At 53.5% G+C, this 12,043-nt stretch overlaps 1 protein-coding gene across 2 annotated transcripts in view; it reads left to right on the top strand.

Moving 5' to 3' along the window:
* The window catches only part of PRDM15 (PR/SET domain 15), a 71,536-nt gene that overhangs the window by 12,793 nt on the left and 46,700 nt on the right, over positions 1–12,043 (top strand). For both annotated transcript variants that reach the window (XM_053564762.1, XM_053564763.1), the window contains 5 exons: positions 364–409; positions 1,041–1,134; positions 3,071–3,224; positions 5,474–5,726; positions 10,648–10,749. In XM_053564762.1, coding sequence (XP_053420737.1) covers positions 364–409; positions 1,041–1,134; positions 3,071–3,224; positions 5,474–5,726; positions 10,648–10,749 — 649 coding nt within the window. The remainder of the gene's footprint in view (positions 1–363; positions 410–1,040; positions 1,135–3,070; positions 3,225–5,473; positions 5,727–10,647; positions 10,750–12,043) is intronic.

The raw sequence follows: 12,043 nt of genomic DNA on the forward strand, positions 1-12,043 counted from the left end.
GAGAAACGCTCTGCAGGGTATTTACGGGGCCTCAGATGCAGGTTGAAGGGTGAAGGAAGGAGGAGGTTGTGTTGACACTGCTGCCCTTGTGGAATTCACTGCCTAATGAGGGAGAACACTGGCTTTGAAAAATGAATTTATTTTACAAATGGAAACTGGTGGCTGTGTGAAAAGATGAAGTCTGGTTCGTGAAGACTTCCTAGACATGAGTACGTTCAAGCCCATTGCTTTTGTTAGAAAGCAGCATTATTTTAGGTGAGAGGTTCCCTGTCTCCCATCTACAAAGGGGGCCTTTCACAGGACGTGTCTTTAAATATTGCTTCAGAAAAGCTGTCATTAACAGGCTGTCTTATGTCCTGACAGGTGACAGAGATGGCAGAAGATGGGAGTGAAGAGATTATGTTCATCTGTAAGTGACCCCCCTACCCCCCCTGGCTGCCCGGGCCTCCACTTTCCCAGAAGCAGGCGGGCACAGCACTTGCCGTGTGGGCGGGGCTGCGGCCACATTCTGTTTCTATGATACAGAAGAGCTGTTTCTTTTGGAATTGTTCTAAGCAACATGATCCCATGAGCAGTGCGAGTCAGGGGTCTGGTTTGATCAGCAGCATCTCTCTCAGAGCTCCTGGCAGAGGGCACGTGGCGGGGGTAGCGCTTGACTCAGGAGAGTAACCAGGGTCAGAGCCAGTGAAGTGTGTCAGGTTCACGGTGAGCAGGTCAGCATTTGTGGATCTGCACTTACTCTCATGAGGGGAGATCTCTTTGTGTCACCATGGAGGCGACTGTCTGACGTGAGCTATCTGCAGAGCTGCGTCTTTTCCTTGAGTCCAGGTCTTGTTTTGCCCCCTTATATATTGGGGAGCACTGATGGGCCTTGGTGCCATGCGGTGTCCTTGGCCTTTGTGGTGTCCATGCACATGTGTCTCCTGACCACGGGTTGCCCCCACCGGGCAGGGGTCCTTGATTTCCAGGTTTATGTTGTGTGGGTGTTTCCCGCCCAAAGCTGTCCCCATGATGCTCTGACACTAGGGTGTCGCTCACAGGGTGTGAAGACTGCAGCCAGTACCACGACTCCGAATGTCCCGAGCTAGGCCCAGTGGTCATGGTCAAAGACTCCTTCGTGTTAAGCCGGGCGAGGTGAGTGAGCCCCGGGAGGTGTTTTCACTTTCCTGGCCATGGGTATGGGACAGGGGTCATCTCTGTCTGCTGTGGGAGCTCGGTGGCCTTTACATCATCACAGGGGAAGAAGGGGCCGAAACTCTGAGCGCATGTTCTCGATGTCCGTCCCCTGTGAGCTGAGCAGCCCTGCCACCAGGAAGAACGTCTCTGATCTTCTCTGCTGTTATGAGGAGCCCTGTCCCCAGGACAGCATGGCGTCCACAAGACAGCTGACCTGCCAAATGGCTGGTGCCCAAAGCAGCATCAGCCACAATGTCGTCTGCTTGTAGGGTTTCTCTGTGGTCCTGACCAGGCCTGCGCTGACATGTACACTGTGGGGCTGCCCAGTTGGGTTAGGGGCGCTGGGGGGCAATGGGAGACTGGGTGAGGGCACAGGAACAGGCAGAGCCATCGCAGCTTCTAGAAATGATGCCTGCAGGCAAGGGGAGGAGGCCCAGGGTCCCACAGCTGTTTGCCCTCCACATTTGCCTGGGGAGGTTGCATCACCTGGCGGCCCCGAGCTGGTGACCTGGGCGAGGCCCTCTCCTCTCTGAAGCCACATGAGCTGGCCCTACTGAGATGCTGCTGCCCGTGCTGGTGCCAGGAAGCTGGTTTTCAGTACTGTTGCTTGGGGCCTCTGACTACCCCCAACCCTGCTTATTTTCTTTCCTGAGTGTGGCCTATTCTATGCAAAACAATAAGGTTAATATTTCTTCCTGAAGCAGGGAGCAGATCAGGTCTCATCTTCCTGGAAACCTTCAAGGGTTGCCTGTTGCCCAGGAGCTCTCAGTGGAAACCCTTGGTCCCACAGTCGGACCCTCTGTGATAGGTCCCTGGTTGCAGCCGTCCTCTCACTCCCTGCTGTGCTCCAGGCATCCTGGTGTCCACCTCTGCTCTGGACGAGTCTTGGGCTCTGCCTAGCCTGGCCCTCTGTTGAGGTCCCACTTGTGCCTCCCCTGGGTAACCGTCCTTAACATCCTTCTACTTTAGCTAAACAGGCCACATCCAGGATGAAACTGGCCCCATTCTGCCTGGCCCAAAATGCTTTTCTGGTCTTTGGGATGCTGTAGCGCCCACGTCTTTCTCACACTGCTCTCCACGTGGTTCCCCATGGTCTTCCCTCCCCACATGTGCGCCTTTGTGGACGTGTGCCAGGCCAGGTCTGCTCTCTTGTGAACAGAGCTTGGTGCTCTACATTCTCACGGGGGTTTAAACAAAACCTTTAGCAAAGGGCCCCTCCAGCGTGCACGCTGCGTGAATCTTGCTGGGGCCTGTGGTCCATCTTGTGTGGTTGTTGAAAGGGGGGGACACTCAACCGGCAAAGATCTCACAGACCACCAAGGCTTGTATGAAAGGTTTTTATTGGCGAGGGAGGGATGCTGCAGAGCAGCACCAAGGAGGAGAGAAAAGAAGAGAGAGGGGAGAAAAGAGAGAGAGAGGAAAGGGGGGAGAGAGAGACCAAGAGAGACAGAGAGAGGGGAGAGAGAGAGAGCACGTGTGCGAGAGAGAGCTAGATAGGTTCAGTTAGGGGAAGTCTTAGAATGGTGATGGGAGGGTAGAATAGCCAGTAAGGAGTTACTGCCCTGGCTGGAAGAGGCGTTAGGGGCAGGCCATAGTTAATCTTGGTCTGTAGAAAGTAGGAGAGGCTTTTCTGGGGGAGGGGCTTTCTCTGGGGCAATTAGCTAACAGCTGTGGCCACACAATTACATCCGATTCCCAAGGACTGAGAGAGTCACAGCCTCTGCCTCAGTCCTCGAGTGGCACTTGTGAGGAAGGTTTCTCTTTACCTCCTTGAGGGTTGATTTTGGAAGCTTCCCAGTGGTCAGTGGAAATCATCTTAGAGGTTATCCCAGCTGTCAGTCCCCTGGTGTGAGTGCCATCCTCTTGTGAGTTTCTGGCTTTGTTCCCTTTCCAGGTCATCCCTTCCTCCCAACTTGGAGATCAGACGGCTAGAAGACGGGGCAGAGGGAGTGTTTGCTGTCACTCAGCTTGTGAAGCGGACACAGTTCGGTCCATTCGAGTCCAGGAGGGTTGCTAAATGGGAGAAGGAGTCTGCATTCCCACTAAAGGTAAAGTCTGTTGCCATCAGGAGCCTGGCACTTTTGCAGCCCTGCTTGAGGGCATGGAAGTGTTAACTGTGGAGTTTCAGTGATTGTAAAGGAGACAACTCTGAACATTGCAGTTCTGTTTAATTTCTAAGAAAATATGTTTCTTTCGTATTTTTTGTTTTTTTTGTATATCACAAGAGCATCAAAGTTAAGTTAGATTTAATCATTTTCATTTTGCAAAACAATGAAAAGTATATCTAAAATGTATGCAGGCTAAAACCAAAAATGCTGACCTCAGTTCTCCTGCAACCTGGGTTCATTCTAAAGGTTTTATCAGGCCGTTTTTTTCAGGAATGCATCGGTCTGGTTATTTTCATACCTATGCAGAGCACATGTTTAGGCAATGATGAGACGCCGGTTGATAGTACAGAGTTTGGAAGCTCTAGACAGCACATCAGACTGACAAAGACAGCTGCTCCCCACTTTTACATGAAATTGAGAAAAACAAAGTGCATGTTAATTGCAAGGGGGGCTTAGAATCCTTAACACGAGACCTCTGGGAGCTGCGTGAGGCCAGGTGAGGAGGGCTGTTCACCGTTCATCCGCCCTCAGCCTGGTACCAGTGCAGGGCAAGTGTTTTGAGGGGCCTGTGAGATGAGTGAGCGAGGAGGGGTACAGGCCCACAAAATACCTGCTGACAGAGGGGAGCGTTTCTCAGAGACCCTTAAAGGGGCCCCCTTGTTCAGGACAGACAGATGAAGTCAGTAAGCTTGTTAGACAGTCCTTTAAAAAACTGAGCTTGGCTTGGTGCCTGCACTTCAGTGGCTAGGGTGCCAGCCACATATACTGGGGCTGGCGGGTTCAAATCTGGCCCAGGCCTGCCAAACAACAATGACAACAACAACAACAACAAAATAGCTGGGCTTTGTGGCAGGCGCCTGTAGTCCCAGCTACTCGGGAGGCTGAGGCAAGAGAATCGCTTAAGCCCAAGAATTTGAGGTTGCTGTGAGCTGTGATGCCATAGCACTCTACTGAGGGCAACATAGTAAGACTCTGTCTCAAAAAAAAAAAAAAAAAGCCCCTGAAAAACTGAGCTTACAAGACATTTTTCAGCAAAAGGGAAAAGGAAAGGTGCTTGATTTGTCTGTGAAAAAAGAAAGCAAAGAATGAGAAGCCCTGACCTATGCACAGAAAGGCAGCTGTGCGTGCTGTCCTTCTGTGGCACACACTTGGTCTGACATGTGGCCAGGCCCAGGCCTCCCTGAAAGTGGCCTCTGTGCCCATCTTCATCGTTTTCCAGCTGCTTGATTCTGAAATCATTGTCTGGCACCCTGTAGTTTTCAGAGTGTGCCAGCCTTGAGCACCTGGGTGCCCAGCGCAGGGAGGGTACTGTCCACAGGGCACCTCCCACGGCCATGGGAAGTCCTTAGGCACTGGGGGGCCCTCTCTGCTTCCTCCCCACACTCCCGAAGGCTCTGTCCCTAGAGGACCTCTGCAGGAAAAGCTTAGGGGAGGGGAGAGGTCTCGTCCTATGGTGAGGAAGCAGTGGTTACATCAGAAAGTAGGGGACAAAACCCCTCTGTGCTCATGTGGTTGACTTAAACTTCAAAATATTTACGTTTCTCTCCTTGCTCCCTGCCTACTTTTAGCCCATAAAGCAGTAGTGCTGTTCTGCAGGTGAGGGGGCCACTCCTGGAGCCCGAGGACCTGGGCTAATGCCACCTACATGCTTGCAGCAGAGCCCAGAGTAGTACTCAGGTGTCTGGGTGCTCACTGGACCACAGGTAGAACTCATATGTCCCAGTTCCCACCAGACACACATCAAGTTCAGGTGTCCCTGTGACACCTGGAGCAGCATTAGAGTGCAGGTGTTCCAAAGCCTCCTGGAGCAGGAGCAGAACTTAGATGTCCTCACATCGTAGAAACCGGTGAGAACTCATGACTCTCCTGGGTCATGATAGAACTCGGGTGTGCTGATGACACCTGGGCCAGGTGTTGAGCTCAGGTGTCTGATGACACACGGGCCTGCGCTATGTCTGCTGCTTCCTTTTGCCTGTGACCAGCCTGTCCTGTGTAAGCCACATGGTCTACTATGCCCTTCCTAACCAGGTCGGGCACCTAAGCAGGTGACCACCTAATCAGGTCAAGTGCAGGAGCCCAACACAGCCTCTGACATGGTGCCATCTCACCGGGTTCACTGGCACCCCTACACATGCACAGGAGGTAATCGGCCCCCTCACCCCGCCCCTCACCGGGCTGGGCTCACCCAGGTGTTCCAGAAGGACGGGCACCCCGTGTGTTTTGACACGTCCAACGAGGACGACTGCAATTGGATGATGCTGGTGCGGCCGGCGGCAGAGCCCGAGCACCAGAACCTGACGGCCTACCAGCATGGCAGCGATGTGTACTTCACCACCTCCAGGGACATCCCCCCCGGCACTGAGCTGCGCGTCTGGTATGCGGCCTTTTACGCCAAGAAGATGGACAAGCCCATGCTGAAGCAGGCCTGCTCCACTGTCCACGGTACGTGTCAGGGCCCTGTGTCCTGTGGCACACTGTCCCTCATGCCTGGCCAGAGGGCTGTTGGCCCCTAGGCTGCACACACCCCCCACACTAATGAGATGGGTCATGTCAGGCCAGCTGGCTGGGAGGTGGGGGACAGGGGAGGGGCTGTCCGTCTGTCAGTTAGACATCCGGTCCATAGACAGATGAGCTCAGCCCTGAGCAAGGCCCTTGCTGGGGAGATGCCTCCCCTACTCTGTGCCGCCAAGGCAAATTTGGGTACTTGGAGGTAATGTGACCTAAGACTGTCAGGCATCACTTAAGGACAGGTGCATTCTGAGAAACACGTTGTTAGCTGATTTTGTTGCACAGACGTCTCAGAATGCGCTCGTGTGGACCTGGATGGCGCAGCACCTGGCTCTCATGGCCTGTGGCTCCCAGGCCACAAACCCATACAGGTGCATTCTGAGAAACATGTTGTTAGCTGATTTTGTTGCACAGACGTCTCAGAGTGCGCTGGTGTGGACCTGGATGGCGTAGTGCCTGGCTCTCATGGCCTGTGGCTCCCAGGCCACAAACCCGTACAGCAGGTGGCAGTGCTGAGTACTGTGGGCAACTGTAACATGGTGGTGTTGGGGTTTGTGTGTCTGAACACATCGAAACATAGGAAAGACACACTAAAAACACGGCATGACTATCTTATGGGCCCGCCATCGTACACACGGGTCCGTACACACCGAGAGGGCACACTGCAGCGTGTGGCTGTGCTGAGATTTTCTCTCTGGACTTCCCACGCAGCAGTGTGCTCTCCTGACCATCTGAGGTTGGAGCAGTATCCCTATGTTCAGATGAGGAAACAGCACAGAGAGGTCAAGGAACTTGCCCAAGGCCACAGAATAGCTGGTGGAGGGATCAGGATGGGAACCTGGACTCGGGCCCCGTGCCACCATTATTCTTGCAGCTGCCCCTCCCAGGTCTGCAGGCACGTGTACATGTGGGCATGTAAGGATAGACTGGGGGTGATGTGAGGGGTCTGCCCAAATCCAGCGTCCCTCCTGGAAAAGCAAAACACAGTGCTTGTTCCGCTCACCCAGGGGCAGGATGTTGCACCTGAGTCTCACCAGCACTGTGGGCTCTCTGGTACAGATCCTTTTTACATTACCTGGGGAAGCTACATGAAATTGTTCTTGACATCTTTTGACCTGGAAAAGGCTATTTCCATTGCTCACCCTAATCTACCCAGGAGCGCAAGCATTACTCATTATTGCCCCAGAGATTGTTTGCTCACCAGGAGAACAGTTAGATATTAACTCTCCTGACGTATTAACTCCTCTGATGACATGATTCTCACATGGGAAAGGTTTTATGTTTATTATACATATAGTGTAATCCAAAGTAGCTCTGTAGAGAATGATTCTGAACATATTTGGAAGGTTCTGGTCTGTCCTGTGATTGTACATTATGATCAAGGTTGTAAAATGCTCCTGGGTATCCCTAATCATACGGTGGCAGGTACGTCAAGCATGAGGGCTGCATAACACACAGAAAGGTGTCTCATGGTTCTGGAGTCCAAGTCGAAGTTCAAGGTTTTGGCAGGGCTGGTTCCTCCTGGGAGCTCCCAGGGATGGTCTGTCCAGGCTCCTGGCCTCTGTGGCTGGCACGGTGGTCTTGGAGTCCCTTGGCATGTAGCTGCGCTTCTTCAGGCTCCACCTCTGTCTTCTCCCTGTACCCCTGTGTCCTCTCCTCATAGGACACTAGTCACTGGACTTAGGCCTCCCCAGTCAGCATGACCTCGTCTTAATTTGATGACATCTGCAGACACCCTGTCACAGAGGCTTCAGGAGGATGTGGATCTGGGCGGGGGGGTCACTGCTGAACCCCCCAGGTGGAGAGTGGGGCTTGCAGAGCTTCAGGGCTGCCAGGGATGTCAGCGGAGACCCTGGCGGGGCAGGTCCCTCCGGGTCTGCATGGTGGCCGTCCCTTTTCCACCAGGGTGGTAGAGGCAGCCAGGTGTCAGAGGATGAGGAGGGTTTACGTCCCTCACACACACCTGCAGAGAAAGCCCCCAGGTGTGGTGGGGAGTCCCTGCGAGTGCAGGAGGCAAACAGAGCCTGGAGAGACCTGATGCCCAGCCCCACCTCCTGGCTTTCCAAAGCCAGATGTCTGGCCCCGGCCTGGCCACAGGGAGCCCTGGGGCAGCACTGGCCTGTGGGGTCAGGAGCCTCTTCCAAGCAGGTTGAGGCAGGCCTCACAGAGTGGTGTTGGAGGAACCGTTCTGGACTTGGTATTCCTTAAGGCCTGGGCACTTGAGAGCGTGGCCACGACCAGCCCTGACTATAGGGCACATCGGAGTTTGGTTATAAGGTGCTGACCCTTAGGAGTCACCCTGGTCTGTGCATCCTGGATGATGCTGCACCCTTCACAGCTCTGGAGATCAGAGCCAGTCAGGGAAGTTTACCTTTACTCGTGGAGAGCCATTTAATTGGAGTGGAATTTGAAATGATTGGCTTAAGTGAAATCAGCCTAAAGGCCATTCAGCACAGTTGCCTCCTGATTCAGCCTTTATGGAAAGGGTTTGTTCTATAAAATTTGCATTCTGTCAAAAGGCTGCACTCAAGGGTCCAGAAGGCCACATGTGGCCCTGAGGTGGCTGGTTCCCCACCTGGCTGTGATCCCCCGAACCTCTGAGAAGGACAGGCTACTTTGAGTGATTACAGTGAGACACTGTGCTTAAACGTAGTCACTATCACTCTCCTAAACACATTTTTAACTGGGGACATAAAGTCTTAAGTACTCTGAGATTTTAGAAGTACATGTTATGATTTTCACAATATGGGATAAACGGCAAGTAGTTACTTCTTGGAACAGTGGTGAGCATCGCGGATCCTATAACCCAGCTGGGTGTTGGACCTGCCTCTCTTTCCCTCCTGGTGAATGCTGGCTGGGCCCATCCTCACCTGCGGTCCCCCTGGGGGTTGTGGAAGCAGCAGAATGGAAGCTGCCCCAGGGACCTCCCACTGGCGTCTGTGGTTGTGTAAGCTCTGCTGCAGTCCAGTCATGTGCTTTTCACCCTGGAAGGTTCTGTAGTCAGCCCCTCCTCTCCCAGCAAACGCTGAGCTGCCCCCGTCCTCCCAGATCGCTGTTGATTTGCTTCTGAACTCTGTTTTCACCTGGCTGAGGCCTTGCTGCACCTGCCTCTTGCTCCTCCCCCCACCAACGTGCATCCTGATTTGCTGATCTCAGGCATTTCCCTGCCGTTGCCTCCTTGGCATCTCCCTGTGGGATGTGGTGGCACATTCTGCTGAGACTCTTCCTTTTGGTTGGCTGTTTAAACGATTGGCAGTCAAGAATCACCTTCTAATTGCTGGCTGATTTTCTTTTTCTTAAACCTTCTTACCTTTTAAAATTAATTTTTGGAAAATCCTGAGTACTTCCCTTGCTGAGAGGATGGTTACTGTGACAAGTTCTTCTGGTTAGTCCTCGTTACTCAGCAGCAGAGCAGCAGGCCGGAGAGAGCTGCTTTCTGTTTGGGGTCAGCTAGAGTCTGCATTCATGGGGTCAGGGGCAGCAGCCATGCAGGTCGGAAGAAATTCGCTTTGCTCACAGGCTCCTGGTCCTCACCTGAAGCTGGTGTGTGCAGGGGTGTGGCTCCCTCTGGGGAACTGCGTGCATTTGGAGGGAGAGTGAGAAGCAGGCTTTTGGCTCTGTGCCTCTGTCCGAAGGAGGCCCCCTCCTTCTGCGGGTCTTCAACCAGTGGGTTTCCAGAGAGCGGGGGCAGAAGAAGGCAGAAGCCGTGCGGATGGGCGTGCTGTGGGGGCACCTGCTGGCACCCAGCACTTTCTGTTCTTTGGTTGCATTTAGAGTCCCTGGGGCATTTGTGCTCCTTCCTTCTGGTTGTCTGTGAAGACTCGGAACATGCGCGCCAACGTCGTAGCGACCATCTGCGTCTTCTCCTTCCTTCTTTGTGTCCTCAGCACTAGTTTTGGACATAAAGGAGGTGATCTTTCTGCTGGTGCTAACACCCTGCGCCGTGCAGTCACAGTTCTGTGTGGTTTTTACGAGACCCAGGAGTTCTCTGTGGGTGGCCCCTGGAGTATGAGACGGCCACAGGGTGATGGGAGTCGGTGGTGGTCGGGGTGGTGCCCCCAGGCCAGCCCCATGGTGGCTGCCAGACAAGGGGTAGAGGAACGGGGCTGGCCTGGTCACAGTAGACGCTCACTGACAACGTCCTCAAATCATAGGCCCTGCAGGAGTGATTTTTTTTAAAGGAGCCTGTATTTCCATCCTTGTAGCCAGGTTTGGCATGTGCCATGAGCCCTCCATTGTCCTCCCTCTCCAGACCCCTGCGGGGTATGTGTCAAAAGGTAGAGTTGCTGCCCAGGATAGCGGCCACCTGCCTCAGGTGCTTTTTAAATTTTAAATTCAAATCAAATTGAGTTAAAAATTCATCTCTAGGGCCCTGAAGAGCAAATCTCTCATCACAGGAGGTTCTGCTGGGCTGCACGGGCTTACCAGGTGCAGGGGCACCCACAGCCCGGCCACTCTTACTCTCTGAGGCGATGAGAGATTAGGGAATTTGGGTATTTATTTATTTTTTAGAATGTGGGTATTTAGGATGCAGTTTTTTTCCTTGAAGTCAAATAAAGGGGTGAGACTGGTCCTACTAGATAGGCTTCTTAAAGGAAGTTAAGTTTCTGACCTGGTGAGAGAGCAGAGACCCTGGCAGGCTGCTGTGGTCCCACGTCCCTGTGCTCATATTTTCTCATCTGTGACACGGGGATGGTCACAAGGACTGAGTGAATCACATGTGAAAAACTGAGAACAGTGGCTTCTACACCTCCTCCTCCTCCTCACCTTGTCACCCATGAGGACAGGGCCCTGTGCTGGGGGGCTTCACAGAGAGGTCAGGCTGTGGTTCACCCGTCTTCTCTGTCTTCCGAAGCTGCAGGCACCCAGGACGGCAGCGCCGCTGTGGAGTCGGAGCCCAGCCAATGGGCGTGCAAGGTGTGCTCTGCCGCCTTCCTGGAGCTGCAGCTGCTGAACGGTGAGGGCCGGGCGGGTGGGGGGCTCCGTCTGATCATCCTGTCCCCTCTCAACACTGTCTACCTCTGTGCCCCCATAATGAGTCATCAGAACCAAAGCCTTCTCAGGGTGTAAAGTTTCTGGGCAGAGCCCTGGCAGTGGCAGGCCCTCTCTCCCCAGTATGTGACTGTCCCTGCTAACGCAGCCAGGCTCGCTGACCAGGGGACTGGCAGCCCCTGCGGTGTGTGATGTGTGGCCTCGCTCCTGTTGTCTGAACATGACTATCCATCCTGTTTCGTCATCTGCAGGACACTTTAATCTGCTCAGGTTGAGGTACCAATTTAAGGTCGCCAGGAGGGAATAGGGCAGGTTCCCAGGGACACAGCGCCCGAGAGCATCTGTTCCTGTCTCTTGGGGAGCAGGTTTCTCCACATGCCTCTGATGAGGCTGGTGTAGTAAAGACGGACTGTGGTCAAGTGAACATGTGAATAACAGTCTGTGACTTTCTGTCACGGGCAGAATGAGCTCAGAGACCCGGAGCTCTGAGCATGTCACAGAAGTGGTGCAGGCCTGACTCTGGCCATCATCATTGGGTCAGTGGCCGGAATGTTCTGGAACCTGTGAGAAGGTTCCTCCAGGGTATGTTTTAGGAGCCAGGAGGCTAATGCAAGCATTCCATTGAGAAGTCGAGGTTACCCAGCTGAGATTATCCATCTGCTTTGGGCCAGGGACAGACTGACTTCAGCTCTCTGCTCACAGTTTCTTAGCACGTCCTACTGATCTCGGCCCTAACCAACTCACCAACGTGTCATTTTGCCCTCTGCTTGGCAAGAAGGGTTTTGTATTTGTCACCAAGACATAAATAGCAGAGTGGCTGCTGGGTTTTCTGGGAGTGCTGTGAAGAACCCGCCCTCCCAGACAGAGATGCGGTCCAGTTGAGGGGCCTTCACGTTGCACAAGACATGGTTATTAAATCCACAAACAGGAAAGACTGTGCTCGTTTGTTTTATGTTTTACCCTCATGACTAGTTTTGAGTGAACAGAGAAAATTCCTCACTTTGGCAGCAGAATTCTTGTAGTAACACACACAGGGCCCTGAATTCAAGCTCCTCAATCAGGCTGAGGTTTCCTAAGATAAGCTTGGTCCTGCATTTTCTCCTCAGTGCTCACTTGCACGAGCCCAGGGCCGGCCGGCACACCCAAGGGCTGGTACACCTCAGAGCTGGCCCACCCTAGAACTGGCACCCCTGAGGGCTGGTACACTCGAGGGCTGGCACACCCTAGGGCTGGCACACCTCAGAGCTGGCACACCCCTC

Source organism: Nycticebus coucang, chromosome 16, assembly GCF_027406575.1.
Source record: "Nycticebus coucang isolate mNycCou1 chromosome 16, mNycCou1.pri, whole genome shotgun sequence".
Taxonomy (NCBI): domain Eukaryota; kingdom Metazoa; phylum Chordata; class Mammalia; order Primates; family Lorisidae; genus Nycticebus; species Nycticebus coucang.